The sequence below is a fragment of the Marasmius oreades genome, chromosome 1 (genome assembly GCF_018924745.1).
Source record: "Marasmius oreades isolate 03SP1 chromosome 1, whole genome shotgun sequence".
NCBI lineage: Eukaryota > Fungi > Basidiomycota > Agaricomycetes > Agaricales > Marasmiaceae > Marasmius > Marasmius oreades.
In genome coordinates, this window is record NC_057323.1 from 5,026,052 (window position 1) to 5,049,807 (window position 23,756).

Sequence of the window (23,756 nt, forward strand, 5' to 3'; positions counted from 1 at the left end):
TATGTCTACGTAGGAACCTCATGTGTAACATTAGTGGATTGAACACCCCTTGGTAGGCGGGCACACCCTATTGGAAGCGAGAGGAGGATATTGATATCCTGGGCCAGAAGAAGTGGAAGAAGAACTCAACAAAATTCTAAGCATCTTCAGGGCAGTGGAGGAGCTAAGTACAAGCAGAAGCAAATGTTAACGTTCTCGGAGTTTGACACTATGGCTCATGGAGTAGTTAGAACCTTGTCTAGGCCTTTTATTCAAAGCAGGTCGCGGCCATCTGTACAGTACAGCTACGAAAGCTTTCTGAATGGGTCAGTTGCGATAAATAAGTAGCGCTTTCAAAACGACAGCAATTGTGCGTACATATTACAGGATGATTTTTTTTGTCGCACGCGGGGCGGGTCTACGTTTTCCCGTTATACTGCTGACAAACTGCTGAAATTGAAAGCTCAAGTGCTCACAACTCATACGACTGCAAGCTTCATAGCATCACCACATCCTTCGTTCCTCCTCCTCGCAAGGCACGATTGTGACGCTGTACAGCGTCAGCCCAGGCCTCCCTCTACATCCACATACTCTACACATTACCATGTCCGGAACTCACGTGAAAAAACGAAAGGCCAAGAATGCCACGTCCAAGCCGTCGGAAGCTTCACGTTCTCAGCAGTCAAGTCGAGGTTCAGGATTTGGGTCAGGAAGGTTCCTATGGGTGGGGATACCGTTGTTGATTGCTTTCGGTTCTTTTTTATACTTTGTAAGTTGCTAGCGACCCTTCTAGGGTGCTTACATCAATTCTATGTAATGACTAGAAACCTTTACTTGTAACGGACATTATTGGATCGGAATGGGCAAAACCTGATTTAAAAGAAATTGAAATCTCAGCAGACACGGAGAAACGAGACGCAGTTGTTGAAGCGTTCAAGGTGCGCTGAAGGTTTCTAGTGTACATGCTGCAACTTGTACTGATTCGCTTTTAGCATGCATGGCGAGCATATGGTATTTCTTCAATTCTATGACCAGGACGGCTAACAACGGTCTCTTCAAGAAAGGGACGCCATGGGTGATGACGAATATCACCCTATAACCCGTAAAGGAACGAATTTGACGGAGGCAGGGGGGATAGGTTATACGGTTATAGACTCGATTGATACCATGCAACTTATGGGTCTCACGGAGGACTACACGCGTGCGAGGGATTGGGTGGAGAAAAAGCTGTCCTTTGACCAAGATGCGGAGTTTAGCACGTTTGAGGTTCGTCTTCTGAATATCTCCTTCTGCGATAAACTCGTGTTATTCTCATTATTGCAGACGACGATCCGAGTACTCGGCGGACTCCTTTCAGCATATCATTTATCAGGAGAGGACACTCTTTACCTCGATAAGGCGATAGAGCTAGCGGATCGTATCATGCCAACGTTTGATACCCCAAGTGGGCTACCTTACCCTAGCGTTAACTTGGCGAAACGGACTGGTATCCCAGATAAAGCACTGCCGCACCTTGTTAGTACTGCTGAGGTGTCGACACTTCAATTGGAGTTGAGGTATCTCAGTATGTTGACTGCGAACGAAGAATACTGGGATAAAGCCGAGAATGTACGTGAAAATATATTGTTCATCTTCACAAATCGCATAAACCTACACGGACCTCAGGTGATGCGCGTGATCAAAGGAGCTCTTCCAACTGGATACGGACTAGCTACTATCTACATGCAGTACGCACAATCCGGTCGTATGGAAACCGAGGTATGCGATTTCTGACAATTTCTTATTGGCAGTGTCAAAAGCGGGAAATTCGTTCCTTCTGACATACGACTGGGGTCAAGGGGCGACTCTTACTATGAATATCTGCTGTGAGTTCGTGGTCTCTTAATATTCACAGTAACAAGTGATAAACCTTTTCCGGTGCTAGGAAACAATATCTCCAAACGGTATGTTAAGTTACCTTACATTGTTCCTCTCGTTCGCATTTCTAAATGAACATCGGCCCATTGAACTAATATAATGTATATATTTAAGAACAGGACCGAGTCCGTTTATCATGATGTGGGTGACTTAACACCTCTATTCCGTCTATTGCTTGTATGAACCCATGACTTAGATGTATTCCGCCGCAGTGGACGCCATTCATGAACATCTCATCCGACATAGTCCACACGCAGGGTTAATCTATACCGCTGAATTCAGCCCTGAAAGGACTACGGACGGCCAATTGTGAGCTCTTACTTTCTGTGTCTTTCGTCTCACCGTTTCGTTCGTTTATCTTCGTCTTCGTGTCGTGGTCTATGTTCTATTATATATGTCTTAACGCACCACCTCATGTATTCCCAAAATCTTACATATGTTTGTTGCAGGTCGTGGCGTCTTTCACCTAAACAAGACCACCTTGTATGTTTCTTTGGCGGATCACTGATGCTTGGGGCTACCATGACTAGAGCGACTGTTTCTACTGTGTCCGTTCCGCCTAAGGCGGAGGAGTTGACGTCCTATGGGGAGAGGGATTGGGAAAATGGTGAGGAATTGGTGAAGACTTGTATGGCTACGCATGATACTGCTACGTGCGTTTTTTGTTTACCGGATTGGTACATTCTTTTGCTGATTGGCCTCGTTAATCCTAGTGGTTTGTCACCGGAAATTGTGTACTTCCGGATGGATGGCGATGAGTATGACACGGAATATAATGAGGACAGCGATGTACCATCGTCGGACTGGTATATTAAAGGTGCACGGTGAGTTCTTTTGTATTGTTATATCGTGCATGTTATTGGCGTTTCTGAATGCTTTCACGTCCACAGGCGAGGCCATCCACCTCCCTACGACGCTAGATATATTCTCCGGTAAGCCATAAGTTTGGGTTCTCGTCCTTCTGCTTCACTAACGCACCTTAACGCATCAAACAGACCAGAAACCGTAGAATCCCTGTTTATCGCGTTCCGTTTGACAGGTGATCAGAAGTATCGAAAGTGGGGATGGGATATATTTCAATCAATTGAGAAACATTGTCGTATAGAGACGGGTGGGTATGCGAGTGTGATTGATGTGGATGAGGTGCCTACAACGAAGGAGGATAGGATGGAGACTTTTTTGATGGTATGTTCTTTTCACTGATTGCTGCGTGGGCTCTTCCTCTCCACGGTGGTACTTCGAACTCATGGGTCGTTACAGAGCGAAACATTGAAATACCTGTACTTGCTCTTCTCGGATAAGGATGTGTTACCGTTGGATAAGTATGTGTTTAATACGGAGGTGGGTGTCTCTATTTTTTTTTTACGCCAGGATGAGCGTTTGATTTCTACAATGACTGAAAACTTGTAATTGCAGGCTCACCCTCTTCCTATATTTACTCCTACTGGTCGTACTGCGTTCTCGTGATTATGTTGTGTCTACGGGGAATTTTAGGTTCATGAATGGGCAATAAACTCAAAGACAAACACTGTTGCGATACCCCCGTAGTGAATTCCTACATTTAACGTGTAGTCTATTATTACCTTGCGATAATTTCTCCAGAAGAGCGTGTCCACAGAAATACAGCTTTGATGAATCTAGATATGCCCGACAAATGCCATTTCAAGTCCAATGCGTGATGGCAGTGCGGTCCAACATCCTCTTTCTTTCTCACCTATTATTTCCGACTCAAAACGGTAAATGTCGGAAACTAATCTGAGAAAACGAAAGGCAGCTTCAATATCGACGAGCTCGAAGAAAGAAGAGGCCACTACTCCCAGTAAACCCCCCCAACAACCCGACGATTTCGATTTTCTCGACAGCGAAACCCTTTCAAAATACGTCAGAATTCTATGGATACCCATTTTAATCGTATTCGGAATATTCCTCTATCTTGTTGGTTATGAAACTCTCGATATGTACTCAAATCAGAAACCTGACTTTCGTTAGAACCCTTCACTAGTACAAGACTTAATTGGATTGTGGATTGAATCGGAGGACTTGCAGGCAAGGCCTTCCGGAGGTACTGCTACTACTACGGAATACTTGGGCTTCCAGGACTTTGGGTTTGCGGCAGACGTGGAGAAACGAGATGCAGTTGTCGCAGCGTTCAAGGTGTGTGCCTCGTCATTAAACGGACCAGCTATTCCTGATTCGATTTGTTGGTTCAGCATGCATGGGACGCATATGGTACTCCTTTCTATTCGTGAACGAACCAAGAACCACGCACTAACAAGATGCTTCAAGAAAGGGATGCCATGGGCGATGACGAGTATCATCCTATAAGCCGGAAAGGAACCAACTTAACAAAAGCCGGAGGAATTGGTTATACGATTATAGATTCCATCGACACTATGCTCCTCATGAATTTGACGGAGGACTACACGCGTGCGAGGGCTTGGGTGGAGAAGAAGCTTTCGTTTGACAGAGATGCTGAGTTTAGCACGTTTGAAGTATGTTTTTTCCGTTCATTCATCCAACTTTTTACATCATCATGAACTCTCGATACTCAGACAACTATTCGAGTTCTGGGTGGTCTACTTTCAGCGTATCATCTATCAGGAGAGGATCGTCTCTATCTTGACCAAGCCGTCGACCTAGCCGACCGCATCCTGCCAGTTTTCAATACGCGTAGCGGTTTACCTTACCCAAACGTCAACTTGGCGCATCGAACAGGCGAACCAGATTCCGACGAAGATTTGATGGATTTCATCAGTACAGCCGAGGCTTCTACTCTTCAGTTGGAGTTTAGATATCTTAGCTCGTTAACCGAAAATGAGGAGTATTGGGATAAAGTTGAGAATGTGCGTCGCAAAATTCTTCATCTTGATTCTTTGTTATTCCACTGATTCTATCCCACAGGTAATGCGTGTCATCAAAGCAGCTCGTATGCCTCACGGATTGGCTTCTGTCTTCATGCAGTAAGTTCCGAATTCATGCTCAATTGTAAACGGAGAGGCCAATCTGTCACTCTCTTTGATCAACAGCATTAAAACTGGACAATTCATCCCTTCTGCAATCCGCCTCGGATCAAGAGGAGACTCACACTTTGAATATCTGCTGTGAGTTTCTCGCGAGTCATCACCAACTATTATCGAGTCGTTTGTTTCAGAAAACAGTATATTCAGACTGTACGTACTAAAATACGCCTCTCGCCTCCCGAGTCTCATTTATGGTGACCACTCGGTCAATATTTAGAACCGGACGGAAGACGTTTATCGAGATGTACGTCGTTCCGGAAATTGAAAACGACATGTTTAACGCGTTCTCGTTTCCACCCGTTTTTCTCAAAACAGATGTACGACGATGCGATGGAAGCCATCGCACAAAACCTCATCCAACAAAGCTCCTCCGCACGGTTAACCTACACCTCCGAACTTATACCAGAAATTGTTGAAGGGGCCGATGCTACCAACCCAAACGATTTGTCGTGGCGACTTACACCAAAACAAGACCACCTCGTGTGCTTCTTTGGGGGCTCATTGATGCTCGGATCTACTATTACAGGGACTACTGGGGACGGCGTGAATGTGCCACCCCGTCCGGAAGAGCTGACACCCAAGGGAAAGAGAGATTGGGAGAATGGGAAGGAATTGGTGAAGACATGTGTGAAGACGCATGATACGGCTACGTATGTCGTGCTCCTTTCCTTTTGCCCTCTTTCTTATCGCCCTCTGACCAAACTCCAGCGGTCTCGCTCCGGAAATCGTACATTTCCGAATTCCAGGTGACAACATGGACGAACTCGGACGGGGGCTTACCCCATCGGATTGGTATATCAAGGGTGGACCGTGAGCGGGTTATGCTTTATAGTCCTCAAATAGTTCTGATGTCCCCTTTCCGCTCTCCTCTTTCTGCGGTATAGGCGAGGAGCTTTCCCTCTATACGATGCGAGGTATCTTCTTCGGCCAGAAACCATAGAATCTCTCTTCATCGCTTTCCGTCTCACTGGTGACCAGATCTACCGTAAATGGGGATGGAAGATATTCGAGTCGATTGAGAAACACTGTCGGGTACATACGGGTGGGTATGCGAGCATTATTAATGTGGATGAGGATCCTGCAAGGAAAGAGGATAAGATGGAATCATTTTTGTTGGTAAGTGATTTGCTTCTTCTTAATTGTCCACCACGTCGTACTGACCATGTATTGTCTTTATTCTTCATCTTTAGAGCGAAACGTTCAAGTACCTGTACCTGCTGTTCTCCGATTCGGACGTGCTGCCATTGGACAGTAGGTGTTTCATTACTTTTCTCTTACCTTACCCTCGCTGGTATACTGACGTCCCTACCTCAAAACAAAACAGAATACGTGTTAAATACAGAGGTATGTGATTTGTTTCATGAATGGACGTGGACTTTCACTTACATCCCTTTTTGTATCCCACAGGCACATCCGCTTCCGATATTCACACCAACTACTCAGACCGGCTTTTCGTAATTTGTAGGCTTGGAGGAGTAGGTGTGCAGGGATCAATCAGTTCGGAAGGTGCTAGGGCAAAAGGACTACTGGTCGATCTATCTAAGTAAATTTATACCCTTTACGCGAGGATGTAATTTGGCCAGCGAGCGATGGCGTCAATAGGGGTATTTCGGAATACTCGATTTCGGCCTGGGAAACGAATGACACAAGTCACAACTTCTGAGCATTCTTATTGTGACGTTAGAAGGAAAGATAAAGATAAGCAGGGGACTCGAATATTAGTTTTCTGACCGAGGTCACGTGAGTATACCTTTGGTCAATTTCGTCCTTCCTGATTCAGATGTGTCTTTCCTCGGTCCGTCTCCAGATTTTCCCCTATTTTTATGCCTCACAACTCACATTTTGCAGACCTTGTCGAATGTCAGCGCGTTCTCGTATGGATCGAGGCTTTGAGTCACGAGCAAGTGAATTAATAGACATGAATACAGGAAGTTGCTCAGCGTCGTTGCAGGCTGTCACTTGATCGGTGAAGTTTTGCTCGAATCTCAGTATCCTCACTTTTTTATGTGCCAAGTAATTGTTTGATAGCTAGGGAGGTTCATCCTGGGCTCGGGAGTAGTGCAGAAAGCTATACAGTATCGCCGTCCTCTTGCCACGGGAAACTTGAAATGCTCTCAGTCCTCGGACAACTCAAAGATATGGGTTGCATTAAGCAAGGTTCTTTCCCAGAATCCCGAATTCGCCGTCTACATCCTGCAGACAAAGGCCCCTTCACCGATTCCTTCTTTCAGTCGTTTTCTGGCCCGCTGCCTTGCAGTCTCTTACTTCTTCAGGACGGAGGGTTCGGCCAACTTCCAAAATGATCCTCATCTTTGTTCGTTGCGCTCCCTAGACCTCATTTACTGCATAAAAGACAGTAGTCCTACACTCTATGGAATGTCGCAAGCCGAGCGCGTCCGCCTTTCCTACATTTTCGTTATATACAAAGTTCTCGCCTGGATTTAATCCTACGGGTAATGAGCTCTTTCATCATAACAGCCGCGAGGATCTCTTTCTCTCCGACTCGAATAGCAAGTTCTGTCTTTGTGGCTCGACGATTCTATCTTGAATCCCTCCCCAAACAATCCACTCCCTCCAAGCGATATCCCTCGTTTCCTGTGATTGGAGGCGTTCAACGTCAGGGCCTGGAATATGGCCGTCCTCCTTGTATGCAGCGGAATGAGATGACTCGATATCTAACAACGATGTTCATGATCCAGCACCTGTGTGTCCATCAAACAACGGTCCAGAGTGGCATGTAATGGTGGGTTTCGTTTGTTGATAACTAAACGAATTTCATTGGCTTTAACATTTCTGTCTTTTACAGGCTTTACTCATCAACGTCGTTCATGACCGGATTTTCAAACGCTTCAAATTCGACATTTACTCAAAACTACCACTGACAAAGAATTGACTGAACATAACAGAAAGATAACCCTCACCGCCGATGTCCATCTACCGCACTCGATTCGACATTGTTACCGCTGCTGGATTCGATCGAACTACATTCCTGAGTTGGATCGGGATGATGTTCACAGATATAACTCTCACCACCACCTTCCGTCCATTATCTTCGTATACTCAACGTTCAAGAGTATAGCGGCTCGATATCTTCAGTTCCAGTCTGGCCGTGGGGAGAGGTCGTTAGGGAATATATTGATCGGACATTACAGACATTATTGAAGTAATAATCATGATGGATGGCGTAACAGCAGCAGGTAAGTCAGAATCTACTATGAGTATTGTACATTGCTCGAATAATCGAAGCAGTTTTCGGTTTACAACATTGACTGGAATTCTTGGACCACGTGTGGGCGTGAAGCCGACGTAGTACCCTGTGGTTGCAGATCCAGGAGAGCCTCTTCCAGAAGGCGAAGGACGTCTCCTGCACATCCGAACGACAAACTCCAGCCGGCGCCTCCATGTCCGTATGAATGGACGATTCGGCTAGGTCGTGAACTAGAGCTGAGAGTTCTCAACTCTCTCTCTACACGAATGTTGGAGCCACGGAAAGGACGCAAACCCTGTGCCATGGGATAGTCGGGGTCAAGTCTGGCATTCTTCAACTCCGGGAGGAAAGCTTCGCAACGCGCCTTCATGCGCTGCATCACAGGTGAATCCAGAGTCAAGTCGAGGCTCCAGTTGTGTGGTTCCGTGAAACCTATATGAAGATCTGTTCAGATTCGGAAATCGAAAAGGCTCAAAAACAAGCACTCACCACCCATGAGCAGGATGTTATCGTTTCTTGGTACGATGAAAACGATTTCGCTATGCGTCGCTACGTCGGCAGAGATGGTCAAGGCAGCTTCAACCTTGGGGAAATCTTTCCCGTCGTTAATGACACGAATCAGTCCACCTCGAATGGGGTAGCAGGACTTGTCAGCTGCGGTTTCAGCACCAGCGATACCAGTGCAGTTGATGATGGCCTCTACTCGGAACCTCTCTCGGAGCTGTTGTTCTTGTCTGAGGAGATCACCGTGGATGGTTTCCGTGATCATCTTCGCGCCCTTTGCTTTGACGAGCTCCATGAGCCATCCCATAGCCTTGTCAGTGTCGATGACGGGGGCCATGATCTCGTAGGCGTCAACCCCTCCGTGTTCTGGGTCAATGCGGCGCTTCTCGATGAGCTCCTGCCCACGTCTGAACCCTACAACTCCACTCGCTGCAATCTCGTTCATCTTCTCCCTCTGGAAGTCATCCGAATCGACCGGATTCGGGAAGTAAAACGCGCTGGGCATCATCCTCACACCAGCCGCCTTCGAAAGTTCTTCGTCCGATGCTACGGCGTTCCAGATGTGGTAGGCGGCCATACACCACTTCTTACTGTGCTGCAGGGAAATCTTATCAGTGTGCTGGCCACAGACGGCTGGTGGGTATTCCCAGAGGGCACCGGCGATTTGGGAGGCAATTCGTTGTTCTTTGCCGTAGGAGGCCCACTCTTTGGCGAGGACGGTGACACGGTAGCCACGGTCGAGTAAAGCCCAAGATGTGGTGAGTCCAATGACTCCACCGCCAACGACCAGGATGTGTTTGGAATCAGCAGTCGGCTTGTTGAGAGGCTGGGGAAGGGGAGTGATATCCCTATACATTGTCAAGGTTTGCTTGGACATGTTGAATTATGAGAGTTGTTGTAGTAAAGGAGGTGAAAGAAGCTCTAGAAGTAAAGAAGGAGGAAAGGTCGTTTACTGGTACGATGATCCTTTCAGCTCAACTTGCGCCCCTATATATACCTTTAGCTGAAAGTATTACCCGGGAGTTAGTTTTTCGTGGTCACTGTTCCGATATGATACAGGACGGAGAATGGTTGATTTTTCCTTTTCTCCTTGGACCTCGGCAGTAAACTCAAGTGGACGCATCCGGAGGGGCAAAACATCAAACCTTGAAGTCCGCTCTCATCATATCCGTCTGCCCGCCAAAGATGCCAGGTTCAGTCTTGTCCCACCTTCCCATTTGGAAATCACGGCAGAGGCTCTACATTGATAGCGTTCTGGGTTGCGGGCCGCGCTCGAGCAGGTTTCCAAATCTGGGTCGAGACCCGGGGTTTTAGAGGGGCAGCGCTCACCCAACATAACGATTTCAACAAACTCTCTTTTCCAAAGTTACAGCGGTTTTCTCATGAACCCCTTACCAGTATCCCTTGAGCCCGATTCTCACCCCTCGTCGGGGCTCTTCTTGGGATCCTGTGATTTCTGCGTTTCCGCCCTGGCCGGGTAGTGGACTACAACATCCATAACTCGAAGTCTAGTCGAAGATTCATCATCCGCTGGCGGTCTTCAAGACAGATACCTCGAAACACTTGGTAGTTCCGGAGGTGAAGATTTTCTGTGGTACATGCAGCGAGGTCAATCCCAAGTAATCGAAGATGACATCCGCATCAAGAGCGGCATTTCTGTTTGAGTTTTCTAGGTGCTTGCTGGTCGAGCGGCAGACCATGTATATTGATCGGTTCACCGAGATTCAGACTGACTTTGCGTAGGCTTTGACTATTTTTGAAGGGCCTAGACGAGTTGCTCATGCCTATTGGAACGCGACGAGTGCCTTTCTCTTTGCACCTCGGGTTGAATGTTGGCCCGGTGACCGGTAATGACCGAGTTGTCATGGCCTAGATTTTAGGTCTCTTCGAGAGCCAGTTGGGAGCCAGTGCCTCGTCTTCAGGCATGAAGGCGGGCACCTTGATCTTGTTACTTCCTCGGAGTCAAGCAACCGTTGTCGTGTTTGCGTGGTATCTTTCGCAACTTTGACGACGCATTAACACCTTCTGCTGGGTTCTCGCGTTTCCTTCCTAAACGTACCATTGAACGTTATAGTAAGATTCTTACGGCGTACAGGTTCTGTGGACTGACGGGTATGTAGAAATCTATGTATGTATGTGTATACGTGGGTGAGGCGCGGTGAGTAATAGAATACGGTGAGGGCCTGCAAAATCGTAAGTCATCATTGCAAGCGAGACCGAACAGCTAGCCTTAAAGACGTTGGTGTCTTACTACACTGTGACGCAGGTATGACAATGGTCCGCCTCGCACCATTTGAACCTTTGAACCCTCTCTGATAACGGTCTGTTTCACAGAGCGACCGCGACGTTGTTGGCTGGCATGCTGACCGAAAGTGCCAGACGGATTCTCATAGGTCGATCAGCTGCCTTAGATAAATGGATGAAAGTGCATATTTGGTGCTCAAATTGGTGGTTGAAAGTTTGAGATGTAGGACAGATCGAAGGATTCATTCATCGCTTAGTAAATGTAAGTGATGGAAGGTCTGTACGCATAATAGCACCAGAAATCATCGCTTACCTTCAACCTGCTCGCTTACGAGGTCACCCATGAATGGAGGTTTCAACCTCTCCGACCTTCGTCCTCATTTCCCCGCCTCCTTCCTTCGCGAAGTCTAAAGATGATGGAGGACGCAGAGGTGGTTGTGATGACCTGACCTGAACTCGGCTACCGTCCAGCGAATTTACAGCGAACCTTTATTCCACCCTTCTCTGCGGATTGGTCGCCATTCTCGCACAAGCAGCCGCTGTTGGATAATACATAACACACTGACGACCACCCCATCTGGACGTTCCAATACGACTGTTTGCCGTCGTTACGTGGCGCTTTAGCTTCGTGTAATCCGCGTCACGATCGGAAGAGCTAGACAAACGCACTCGTCTAGTACACGGTCGGAAGTTCACTGACCGTGGAAACCTAGCGATATAGATGTAAGTTCAGCATATGTTTCTCGTGTGTCATCGAGTGCCCTCCTTTGCTCATTCATGTTCTGATATTGTTCTGATTCAGATCTTTACTGCCTTGGGTTGGGCACCGCTTTGGAAAGTTGATGGGTCATGGGAGGATGATGCAAAACGTGGGCGTGTTGCCCGTTGCTGTTCAACCATATAACAGGTGCTCCCTTATGCGGCCATCACGTTCTGGCTGTCCTTCGCCAAACGCTCTGGAAACGTGCTCGAGGCACCGTCGTTCTCCATCCACCATCATCCAGTTCGCAATAGGACTCCTACTATGTCTGATTCGTCTCAGACCTACTCTGTCCCTGGCAATCAACATGTACTAAACGGAGCCCGCAATACTACAATCGGGCAGGCGGTGTTTAACAATGCTGGTCGCGACCTTTATCATAACAACTCCAAGTTTGATTCCAATCGTGAGTATTGAACGATTCAGATTTTGCCAATATCAGAACGGGAAGCCAATGGCATCTCTTGCAGCTCTCTGGGACGCAATAGCGGACGTCGGAGCGTCCCATGATTCTGAACAACAGGTTGACCGGGGCCGTTGTCTGCCCGGAACTCGTGAAGCAGTGCTCGAAATTATTCGACAATGGAGAGATTCCGGGTGCGAGAGTATGCCAGTGTGTTGGCTTTCTGGCGCTGTGGGTGTAGGAAAGTCGGCTATTGCGTTGACCGTCGCAGAAGAATGCGAGAAAGATGGTCTAGTGGCCTCATTCTTCTTTTTCAAATCGGACCCCAAGCGAAACAACCCCTCCTTCCTCATTCTTTCTATCGCACACGGCCTTGTAGTTACCAGACCGTATTTGGGTCCTTTCATCAATCAGAGAATTACGACCAACCCCCGAGTCCTGAAGGTTAATTTGGAGGATCAATACAAGAAACTGATTCTAGAAAATCTGGATCATCCTCCCCCTCCATGTGATCAAAAAATTCCTGACCTGGTCATCATTGATGGCCTTGATGAATGTAGTGATGCTGCTGCACAGTGCCGTGTCCTCTCCATCATATTTTCCACCTATTCGAAACAGCCCCTTCATTCCCCTTTGCGATACCTCATATGCAGCCGCCCTGAATCCTGGATTCGACAAGAGTTTTGTCAGTTCAATAGACTGACTAAACATATTGAACTGAATGATTCGTTCCACCCCCAGTATGACATAGAAGTTTACTTCCATCAACAATTTCAGGAGATCCGCAGAGACCCCAACTATTCAGAGGTTGAATTCCCAGACCCATGGCCGTCTTTCTACTATGTTCAGTTGCTGATTGACAAAGCCGATGGCCAATTCATTTATGCATCAACTGTGATAAAGTTTATCAAGGCTGCATACACACTTCCAACTGACCAGCTTCACATTATCCTCGAAACCATATCCAAATCACCCTCTATACCTTCAGCTCAGACACAAACACCCTTCAGTGATCTTGATGAACTCTATCTCATCATCCTGCATGTCAACCCTGACTGCAATAAGCGTCTGCTTCCCATTCTTGCAGTGATTATTGTGGTTCAGAACACATCTCCAGCATTCATTGAACTTCTACTTGGAAACTCTCCTGGCACCGTTGCTCAGACATTACGTGCAATGCACTCAGTACTCAATGTTTGTGGTCGGGAAGATGACATTGGCATTTACCACAAATCCTTCACTGAATTCCTGCTTGATCAGACACGGTCAAGAGAGTTCTTTATTGACAAGTTGATGTGGAAGGACTTTCTGGCCCTTCAGTGGACTAGGGTTCTGACTGAGCACTGCAAAAAGGACCCTGGGTTGCTGTCAAGGGACCACCAATATTCCACTGAGTCTTTATGGAAGCTGGTACACCACTGGAAGAATCATTGCCTACCTCTGGTGGATGGTCATACTAGCATTGAGCTGATGGTGGAGGTAGATGCTTTCTTCCATGTGGCTTTGTCCATTTCTGTGCAGTCAGTGGGTTATGAAGTGCTCCTTCATGTGCTTGCAGTAATCATTCTGGTTCCAAACTCATCTCCAGAATTCATTGGACTTATACTTGGACACTCTCCTGGCACAGTTGTCAAGATGTTATGTGGGATGCACTCAGTGTTTGATGTCCATGACTTTGACATCAGCATTTACCACAAATCCTTCACAGATTTCCTTCTCAATCATGCACAGTCAAAGGGTTTCTTTATCAATGAGTCAATGAAGGACTTCCTGGCTTGTCAGTGGACCAGAGCTCTAACTGAACAGTGCAGGAAGGTCCCTGAGTTGCTAAGAGATTCCAGATATTTCCCTGATCCTTTGTGGAAGCTGGTACAATGCTGGAGGGGTCATTGCCTTCCGCAAGGCATGGGTGGTCATATGAGTGATGCACTGATGTTGGAACTGGAGGAATTCTACTATGTGGCTTTATCCATTTCTGCAGAGTCAGTTGGTCATGAGATGCTCCTTCACATACTTGCAGCATTTCTACTACTTCCATTGGGTGAGCCACGCTCCCCTGATTTCATCCAACTATTACTTGGACTTCACAACAAAGATCTAGCTCTGGCATCACAAACATTGAACTCAATTACTCAGGTGGAATGGCTCATTGATTCAGATTATTTTCTTGATGGGTTCACATTCGAGCATTTCTTCTTTGACCGTTCTTGGTCAAATAGCTTTTTCATTGAAAAAGACTGTCAGAGAAACTTTCTTGCACAGAAATGCCTCTGTCTTTTCCAGATGGATAAGGGCCCTCAAGACAAAATTTTAATCAACAATTGGGCTCGCATCTGCACCAATGTTGACAACCCTACCCAGGAGTTGTTGTATGGACTTCACTGTATGGATTTAGGGGGTGTCCTGGCAAAATCTCTCAACTGTTTGCATTACCTGCCCTGTGACTTTGACACAATCTTATCCTGGCTAAAATCTCAAGTAAGTTTATCATATGAGGAGCAGCTATAGCATGATTCAATAATTGTTTTCATTGTTTTCAGGCCAATGGTGTAGTCCCCCCAGATCTTATTGATTGCTTTGAAATTGTCCAGAGAGGATTTCACATTCAAAGCAAGAGGCAAGAGATTAAGTCAGGATTCCATGATCATGTCATCACTATGATCGTCCTTTCAATTGTTGATTGGGACTATTGCATCCAACATTTATCTCAAGGCTTGAACAGTTGCATATACTACCTGTCTCAGAAATTGGTCAAGATCAAGTTTTGCAGGTGCTCGAGCCTGTCCACATTTGACTCCAACTGTGCTTCAACTCCAATCTCTAATACAACAGATCTATATGAGTATCACATCAATATCAGAGCTAGTTGTGCTCAAATTTTCAAAGCAGCCATCGCTGGTTTGCAGTGGGCATTTGAAACTTATTCTGTCGAAGAGTACTACAATCTCGTTGATCGCCTATTGGTGCAGTCTCCAAGTCTGCTGACACATTGTCTTCCCGTACCCGAACTCCTTCTCCACTTTCGGACACTTTTGGATTTTGCTATGACATTGGGACGAGGTGACCTCTATCACCAGTGGGTAGAAAGCAAATCACCAGTTCTGGAGGAGTCACAGGGAAAGCTGCTGTCATGGCTCGAGGTATGGCCACCAGCTATATTGATTGGTCTTTCGTCGTATTCACACATTTTTAGAGCTTTCCTGCTGATTGTGCCCATCAAGTTGAAACTGTCAGATGTGATTTCTTGTCTCTGATGACACTTGGTGAATGATTTCTTCACTAGTCAGTTGTCATTCACCTGTAAATACAATTAGACAATGAAAGTTCTCCCTTTCCGAATTCTGTAAATGTTTCTACTATGAAGGTCTTCCAAGCAGCTTGTATTCGAGTTTCAACTGAGGCACAGTGCCTATCGCATACTGGTAAGCATAAAAATCATTTGAGTAAATGTCAACATCTACAACTACATAAGCCGACCGACTCCTAACCAAGTTTGTAGGCACAGGTCGGAAGATCTCTGCAAAGACCTCCCAGTTCTTCCGCCTTGGGTCTTCCAAGAGGATGAGCTACCACCTGATCCTCACGAAGATCAGTTTTATCTTCGTCCACATGAGGAGCTGTGGATGCCTTGGGACGATGCTATCACAAATCTGCAACTCACCTAGTTTCTTGATGTGATATGGAAGAGTGATAGAAGGAGATTAGCAGTGAAGCTTAGATGGAGAGCACAGAGATGTTGTATGAAGACAAAAGATGTTGTTAAGTCTGAGGCTCTAAGGCTCAGACTGTCTAGCTTATATATATGAATTCTATCTAGGACCCCAGATACTATACTAAGACCTCTAATACTCTATTTGAATAGTAGCACATGGTGTGCTTGGTAATTGTCTGATTGGAAGACCCCAGGTACATTCCAGAGAACAATAGTACTCTGGGTAACACTGGGTAACTATATGGTACACTGAGTAACACTGGGTAACACTGAGTAAATATATAGTACTCTGGATAGCTCAAGCATGCTTGGCAACAAGGATCAACATCTAGACATCTAGCCTGCCAAGGCTGTTGCTAGTGTGATCTAGATCTGACATAATTCCCCTAGATCTGATCTACAATCTGGAAGTGTCTAGAATGGTCTAGAACAAGTCCAATGGTCCACTCCATATTTGGGATATCTAGCAATAAGATAAGATAAACACATGGCACAGATAAGATAAATGTTAGATAGGGATAAGACAGTGAAATCTGTGACAGATGCGAGTTGGCTGGCGTTACCCTTCCCTTTCCTAACTGACATTTTCTCGCTATTTTCTATCTCAGGTTCATATGATGTTCACCGAACCAGCTGTTCTTGACGTTGCTCAGCATCTTCTGAGGAGGTGGACTGAGGTCACGAAAGAAGGTTCGTCGTTGTACTTTTCCCCTCCTTGGTCTTGGTCTGACCCTTTCTACTGATAGAGCATGGGCTAATCTTCTTCCCCTTCACGGGGCATTAAAAGCTACAAACTAGATGCGTCGACTGGCTTATTCTTCCGCATGAAGTAGAACATGCCCTTCAAGAAGCCATTGCCCGTGCATCTGAGCCGCTTGTTTTCCCCGGACTGGTTCATCTTTCCCGCAGGCCCAATGTTTCAAGATGAACCTCGATCGTTGGGAAGGTGGTCATGGTGGACCCGATCCCCTCGACCTGTAGGGTCCAGGTTGGAACCATGGAGTTTTGACAGAGCGTAGCATTCGCATTCAGAATAGCGTTGATGTCTGTTGGCTAAACGGTAGTCGACGTTTGATGCATGTGTGGAGCGAGTTCTTGTACAACTTGCCTCTGGCACTCATTGCGACTGGCTAACACTGACCCAGTATTCCCGCTACCAAAGACGAGAACCACGTCGCGGGAGCTCTAGTGGGACGAATTGCGAGAGCGATTCCGACTGTTTCAACTCTGATTCAGGTACACTAGATTTAAATCAAATCGATATTTAAGCTGATTGCATTCAAATTCTTGAAGAACTTAGACCCTTTGCGGTCAATGCTAACGACCAAGAAAACACACCAAAAGATCTACATTGTCAAAGACCTCATACCGCCAACCAAGCTGTCTAAAGCACTCTGGACAGCTTTAAACCTGGCAACTCCACATCTCTGACTCTCGATGTGCTGGCAAAGAGCACTCAACGTCGTGAATCTAACGCCACACGAGCTGAGAGGGCAGAAATAAATCTTCGCCTCATGACGAGGGCTCGCCAAGTGTTGGTTCAATGCGCGCAAAGTGGGATAGGTACCGTGGCAGATGTAACATTCGTACGCGTATCCGTTCCAGCTTCTTTCTGTGGCCGAATACTTGATCTGTTGGGATGTTCCATCAGGACCAGTGATAAGACGTGAAGGATCAGTGATGATGTTGTTTCTGTCCAATTGTCGAATGGCGCGATTGACAGTTTCTCGAGTGGCGTTAGATGGGCATCGACCGGCTTCGAGGTGGAGAAGGAGAGCGGAACGAGAGACGAACGCCATGTCACATTGCGGCGCAAAAGGACATTTAATGTTTTGAGGTTGGTGTATCTTTGAGTTGCGGTGCTGAGAACCACATTAGATTGGCGCTTCAAAGGAGTCAAAAAACAAAGACTCACAGATCTCAAGTTCGACTCTGACTGGAAATGTTTCTTACAATCCGCGCAATAGTAATGCGCTTCAGACTGCCTGTAGTGTTCCTCCAGTCCGTACTGATTCACGAACACCTGACGACATTGAGAGCAATAGTAATGCATCAGCATTTTGGCACTTTGATTGCCGCGGGTTTTCTTGGGTTGTGCAACCCAAGAAAACCCGGAACAACCGACAACCACGCCATCAGCAACCCCAGTCCGTTTATTCACAATCGATTGATGGACCTGTCTGACCACCCAAATCTCTACCATTAAACTTTACCACTCACCATAAGACCATTCTAAATTATAGTAATTCTTTTCATTCATCCTTTTGGCAGATTTTAAACTCATGTATAAATAAAATTATTGATTAATGTACAATTTATATATGTGGATTGTGAGGTTGTGTGGAATTGTCGGGTGGTGCGGTTGTGTGACCATCCAAAAACCCGCCAAAACCCGGGGCAGCCGCGCCATCAAAGTGCCCAAATGCTGATGTGGTCATTCTCATAGTGATCCTCCAATTCTTCGTCGTCGTCGAAATGCTTTTCGCAGCGCTGGCAGTATGAATGACGAGGACTTTGAACCCAGTGTTGTTCTAGTGCATGGCGACTCGTAAAGTCTTTGTTACAATCGCCGCACTCCCAATGGTACGCAGAGTCGCGTTTATGTTGATAGAGGGCTGACCAATGAGGAAAGTAACGATCGCAACGTTGACAGTAGGTCATGGATCTGTAGGGTATCTGTATTGAAGGAATATGAAGCTAATATGAAGGTCAAGATGGTGGTGGTGCAAAAGAATAACAAAGAGAGGTCGGCTAGGGGCTTTAACGTACAGTAAAGCCGACGCCCGCCGTTTGCCGTTCGAACCGAAGACCTCGGATGAGACTCGAGAACGAGAAGCCTCAAACGAGGAGCGTTGAATCTGCTGAGGAATTATGTGGGACGTATTAGATTGAAGCTCAGAATTTACTGTTACGAGTGAGATCGATAGGGAACAACTCGCTGAGTCTCGAGTCAACTATCGCTTGTAAGTTGACCCTTGAAGTTTAAACGTTGACTGGCAGATCTCAGATCTCAGACTTTGTTCCAGTTGTTCTCCTTTATATTCCAGTTAGCATCCAGTGACAATGTTCTTTCACCCTACTTACCAGTACTGTAAATTACTAAGAATATGACTCAGAATTCTCGGCCTGGTCATATCAGAGCTATCCCTCGACTCTTTCCCTCCACGAAGGACATGTAATGCTAATTAGAGAAGTTACATACATATAGATAATGAGGATGCGATAAGCATGGTATCAATGAGCCTATCATGAGGTGGTATATCCAAACAGAGCGAGCGAGAAACAACTTTAGAAATCTAGAAAGATATAGAACTGACCATAAAATCCCGCTCATAATCCTCCTATGCCACTGGCTCTATCCAGTAACCCTCTCACCCGTCTACTTAACCTCTCGGCCGCCATCTTCCTCTCCAGAACCTGCTGGGCTGGCATCTTCTTCTTCGGTATCCAGACCCTTCCCCCTGCTTTACGCCTGGCATTCATTTCCGAAAGGTCGACGACCTTGGAAGATGAAGAGAATTGAATAACATCCCGATATAATAGCTTGGTTTCAGTCGCTAATGATCTTAAAGTAGGTGGAGGCGGCGGGGGTTTGGATAGACCTTCCGAATCGGACTCGTCAGAATCTGTATCCGAAAGACCTGAAGGGTCCAATACAGGGGTGGGCATTCGATTGATTAGCGGAAGGGGTGGTAATGATTCAATTTCCTTAAGCAGGTCGTGTCCTTTGAGATACATGTTCTCCGTCCGCAGGAAGCGCACAGTATTTCGAAGGCTCTCGTTCTACAAAGGGGGAAAGGATTGCGATCAGTAAGCGGCCAATGTATCCAGATGGTCCGAATTACCAGTTCCACAAGATGCGCCTGCTCAAGGTTTTCAATGACAGGTTCCGCCTCGGCTATCTGTGCGCCTGTCGCTGAACAGAGAAAAAGCGAGTTAACATCACGACCCAATGCGATTGAGTTTTTCACGTACGTTGTCGTTCTTGAGCGGCTGACACGGCCTTGAGCTTGGCATTATCTTGTTCAAGGGCATCCAAATCGGCTTGAAGTTGTTCCATAGCGTCTTCGTAAGCCTTCTCCTGCTTCCTGACTTTCGCGAGCTCGGCCTCAAGGTCGACAATAGTATCCCCTTGTTTCTTGGCTCCCTCCATCCGTCTGTCCTGCAACTCGATCTTGACGCCCAACTCTTGGATGTTCTGGTCTTTGGTCTTGAGACTACGCACGAGACCTTGAATTTCATCATTGAGCTGAGCGACCTTTCTTTCAGCTTCCAAATTGACAGCAAGACTGGCTTTGACTTCTTGGACTCGCGAAATCCACGGTGGCGTACCGTTTACTGAAACACCAGGTTGTTTATTTAACAAAGATGGCAAGAAAAGTCACCGCACTCACTCTTGACAACATTCTCAGCTTCAAGAGCGGTAGGTAACAGTTTACCTCCCTCTTTAACAAGTTGGGTAATAGTATCCCCGACCGCTTCCCACCACAAAGTTCCGGGTTTGTAGTTGATTCCTGTCGTAGTGCTTGCGAGTTCTTTAGCAAATCCGACGATGGTAGTCAACTGGAATGGTGATTTGGCGCTTCGAGCGTCTCCAACGTGTTTCAACGTTTGTTGCGCAAGCTAGATCCAACATTGAGTTTAGGTCGTGGGATGATGAAGATGCAGGCTTACTGAGATTCCGAAGTTGACCAACTCTTGACATTTGTTACTCAGGCCCTCCATATGAGATATCAAGGGCTCTTTGAGAGCAGACGAGTCTTGAATGAGGTCTTCGATTCGCTTCACGAATTTCCTACGACAGGAAAATTAGAACGTCATTCTCCATTTCAATGGTAGGCGTTTGTTACCTAGAAGTGGCTTTGACACTCTTGCTCTTGTCCAGCAGCGTTTTCAAAGGCTCCAATAGCTCGGGAGCAATGTCGAATCCACCCATATCTAGGACGATATCTGTATATCGAATTTAAACTCCTTTCAACCAAAAATTGGCAAGAAAACTGACCGTCTTCCTTCAAGATGGTTTCCACGGATGTCTTTGCAAGTCCAATAGATGCAGTGAATGTGTCTATGTCCAGATCGAACGAAGCCAGATACCCCAGTTCACGTTCGCCCAAATCAAACTTGAACCCTGAGAAGTAGATTTCCGCGAGATGATTGAATTGAGATGTTATCCTGAATTCGGTCGCACCATATCAGTCTCTCCGACCAGGAGGAGAAAAAGAAGAATTTGACATACTTGACAACATCGCTGACACATTCTCCCTCACGGAACTCATCCCTTCTCAGCAAGTCGATATGTATATCGATTCTCTTCTCCAATGGCGCAATCTCCTGGTATATCTTTCCGACGTCCAAGAATCTTTCGACGTCGCATTTCCGCAGGATGGCAGCGAACCGTTTGCACAGTATGGAAAGACTGGATATGCGTCCGCGCATCTACGAAATCCAGTTAGAATCCGCATCGAAAAAATCGCAAGGATCTGACTCACATCACAAATACCGACGACCACATCAGACACAGGACCGTCAAGTGAATCGGGTAAACCATGGGTTTGAGCAAGGGTGTTATTGAGGAGATCAGCTTTGCTTGCCAGACGTTGGAAATACAGGTAGCAGCTGGTAGCATCGCTATCAGATTCGAGGTATAGTTGAGGAAGGTACGGCTATGTTGGTTGGGGAGATGGGTTTAGGAAGTTCGGCAGAGAAAAAAGCGATCGTATTCACCTGAACGATTGAAAGTAAATCACCCCTCTCCTTGGCTTCGATTCTCTTGATCTCTAACTCGATGTTGCGAGCTTGATTCTTGGATGCTGAAGATTGAAGCTTCAAGTTGAGGTACATCATCTGTGCTGTCTGGGATGCTGCTGTTGCTGATTCGTTTTGAGCCGTTTGCGTTCGAGTGCGGAGAGATTCAAGTTCACTAGGAGTCAACTTAGCAATAATAGAGATTCCATTCGAAAAGTGAGCATACTTTTGTAGCTGAACCACCAAATCTCTGAACTGGGAAATTGTGTTCTCGTAGTCCTGACACGACTCTTCGAGGGACTCGATTTTATGCTGTTGTTCGCGTATCTGAGTTTCTCTGGTCTCTGTTTTGCAGAAATGAGATCGGGAGTCACAGAAGCTGATTGAAAGCATACCGATATCTTCATGCAGCTGTTTCTCAGTTTCAATATGGTTCTCTTCCAGTTCATCACTGAGTTCTTTGAGCGCCTCGAGGTCCTCAATAGTGATTCGCATTTCTTCGATTTTCTAGGCACAGATTCAGTCAGGGAACAACTATAAGTCGAAAGGTTGCCTACCTCTCCGAGCATGAGATTCCTCTCAGTCAACTGCACAAGCAAATCTTCGGCCCCAAGGGCGTCGTCCAATTGTAACTTGAGGTCTTCAACTTGAGTCTCTGCATTGGCGAGTTTGATGAGGGTCGAGTCGTATTGGGCTGCCGATGCGTGGTTAATGGAGGGAAAGGAAGACAAACGATACATACCTACATTGCAGGTCATCCAGTCCTTCCATGTCCCTCCCCATTTCCGCTATCCGGCGCCGTTGATCCTGGTCCGTTTCCTGGGTCATATCACGTAGCCTGGAATAATCATAATCAGCATAGTAAGGTGTTGAAACATAGGTGAACGCACTTAATCAGAGCCTCTTTGAGCCGCTCATTTTGTTTCTCGAGCTGTATATATGCTAGTGACCCCTTCTCCGGCGCATTCACCACCCTTTCCTCTATTCCTTCCTGTTCTTCTTTCAATACCTCCAATTCGACCTCAACAATGGCTAATTTTTCCTTCAAGTCCTCGACCTCAGCTTCAGCTATTTCAGCTTTCTCTTCAGCGACTTCCTTATCCAACATCGCCATCTCAAGTTGTTCCTGAGTATCTAGTATCCTGGTCTCGGCAAGCTGAGATAGTTGTTGAGCGTCTGCGAGCTCTCGGCGAGTTGCAATGAGTTCAGTCTGCTGGGAGTTGAGCTTGGCTTGTAGCTTTGGTCGTAAAGCTACAAATGCCTCGGCATCTGTAAGACGCGTTTCAAGCTCCCGAATGCGTTGTGCATCATCGGCACGTTTCGCTTCCAAGACGCGTATCTTGGCGCGTAGTTCCTGTAGTTCTGTGTCGTTCAGAGGGGGTGCTGTAACTGAAGGGGCTATCTGAGGTGGCGGGTGCGGGTTTGTCGCAACCGCTTGGCCGAGAGAGGTTGGAGGTCTCGAAGTGGGAGCTCTGGGGGACGTTGTTTGGAGCGGAGATGACAGCGTAAGTGGTGAGGAGACACGCGGTGCACGAGTACCATTGGGAGCAGAAGAAATGACAGGCGACTCTGATAAGGAGGGTGTGTCCTGCTGAAGAGGAGATTGACGAAGTGATATAGAACCTCTTGGCTTATGCAGTGATATGGAAGGTGACTTCTTTGTCGGAGATGATTGTCCCAGCCTTCCAAGGCGTGTCGACTGCGGCGCTGGACTCGCAGACGGTTTCGCGGGGCTGACGGAACGAGCTGAAGAGGATGAGGGTGAAGCGGTGCGTACAGTAGTCGAATTCGCTCGAAGCAAACCAGAACTGCTGCCCGTTCTTTTGTGTCCTAAAGAAGGGCGAGGCGCTATCCGAGCAGGAGTGCTTGGCCCATTACCACCAGGGGCTGGCGCTCGTAAACTATCCCTCTCATTGCCAAGAACCGCCTTTATTTGACTGGCCCTAACGAACACTCCAAAGCCCATTCTACAGGTAAAATAGGCAACACCGTCGATAGATCCATCGTTCTTGCCCTTTTCTTCGTAGAGCTCGACGCCAATCCATTTGCCTGGCTTAAACTGAGTCGCCCCGGAAAAACGAACAACTCCTTTGCCGAAAGGACCTTCAACGATGGCTCCAAGTGGGGGATCTGAAGCGCTCATTATGCTAGTATGCTCACAATGTACAATGAGGCTAGCGGAACATATGGCGTGATCAAAGGTATGCCGACCGCCGTTGACAACGTTGGCGGTGGTATTAGAGGGTGGTGTATTACCCTATTTG

General features: G+C 46.8%; 6 protein-coding genes across 6 annotated transcripts; 3 read left to right on the forward strand and 3 right to left on the reverse strand.

Annotated features, from left to right (window-relative positions):
- Positions 1-583: 583 nt before the first annotated feature.
- On the forward strand, positions 584-3,363 carry E1B28_001821 (uncharacterized protein; the record flags this gene model as incomplete). The annotated part of the gene is made up of 15 exons (XM_043147791.1): positions 584-748; positions 804-917; positions 972-990; positions 1,040-1,587; positions 1,645-1,706; positions 1,770-1,844; positions 1,904-1,922; positions 2,011-2,037; positions 2,093-2,205; positions 2,346-2,549; positions 2,610-2,720; positions 2,787-2,828; positions 2,892-3,081; positions 3,157-3,237; positions 3,313-3,363. 15 exons carry the CDS (start codon positions 584-586, stop codon positions 3,361-3,363), a joined length of 1,821 nt encoding a protein of 606 aa, XP_043016505.1.
- Positions 3,364-3,636: 273 nt separating this feature from the next.
- On the forward strand, positions 3,637-6,374 carry E1B28_001822 (uncharacterized protein; the record flags this gene model as incomplete). The annotated part of the gene is made up of 15 exons (XM_043147792.1): positions 3,637-3,831; positions 3,886-4,050; positions 4,107-4,125; positions 4,183-4,388; positions 4,449-4,739; positions 4,798-4,856; positions 4,923-4,997; positions 5,048-5,066; positions 5,134-5,160; positions 5,232-5,566; positions 5,625-5,726; positions 5,801-6,032; positions 6,107-6,167; positions 6,241-6,260; positions 6,324-6,374. The coding sequence occupies 15 exons, from the start codon at positions 3,637-3,639 to the stop codon at positions 6,372-6,374; spliced, it is 1,857 nt and encodes a 618-aa protein (XP_043016506.1).
- A 1,799-nt stretch (positions 6,375-8,173) lies between these two features.
- Positions 8,174-9,505, reverse strand: E1B28_001823 (uncharacterized protein; the record flags this gene model as incomplete). The annotated part of the gene is made up of 2 exons (XM_043147793.1): positions 8,174-8,556; positions 8,614-9,505. 2 exons carry the CDS (start codon positions 9,503-9,505, stop codon positions 8,174-8,176), a joined length of 1,275 nt encoding a protein of 424 aa, XP_043016507.1.
- Positions 9,506-11,896: 2,391 nt separating this feature from the next.
- E1B28_001824 (uncharacterized protein) lies at positions 11,897-15,306 on the forward strand (the record flags this gene model as incomplete). Its single annotated transcript, XM_043147794.1, has 4 exons — positions 11,897-12,038; positions 12,103-14,513; positions 14,576-15,175; positions 15,229-15,306. The coding sequence occupies 4 exons, from the start codon at positions 11,897-11,899 to the stop codon at positions 15,304-15,306; spliced, it is 3,231 nt and encodes a 1,076-aa protein (XP_043016508.1).
- Positions 15,307-17,093: 1,787 nt separating this feature from the next.
- On the reverse strand, positions 17,094-17,806 carry E1B28_001825 (uncharacterized protein; the record flags this gene model as incomplete). The annotated part of the gene is made up of 2 exons (XM_043147795.1): positions 17,094-17,609; positions 17,663-17,806. The coding sequence occupies 2 exons, from the start codon at positions 17,804-17,806 to the stop codon at positions 17,094-17,096; spliced, it is 660 nt and encodes a 219-aa protein (XP_043016509.1).
- A 1,068-nt stretch (positions 17,807-18,874) lies between these two features.
- On the reverse strand, positions 18,875-23,735 carry E1B28_001826 (uncharacterized protein). The gene is made up of 15 exons (XM_043147796.1): positions 22,383-23,735; positions 22,239-22,330; positions 22,050-22,186; positions 21,888-21,999; positions 21,719-21,836; positions 21,472-21,667; positions 21,237-21,410; positions 20,984-21,183; positions 20,750-20,919; positions 20,598-20,697; positions 20,422-20,542; positions 20,142-20,370; positions 19,723-20,085; positions 19,593-19,663; positions 18,875-19,530 (listed from the first exon to the last, which is right to left on the reverse strand). The coding sequence occupies exons 1-15, from the start codon at positions 23,633-23,635 to the stop codon at positions 19,078-19,080; spliced, it is 3,789 nt and encodes a 1,262-aa protein (XP_043016510.1). The 5' UTR covers positions 23,636-23,735; the 3' UTR covers positions 18,875-19,077.
- Between the last annotated feature and the right edge of the window lie 21 nt (positions 23,736-23,756).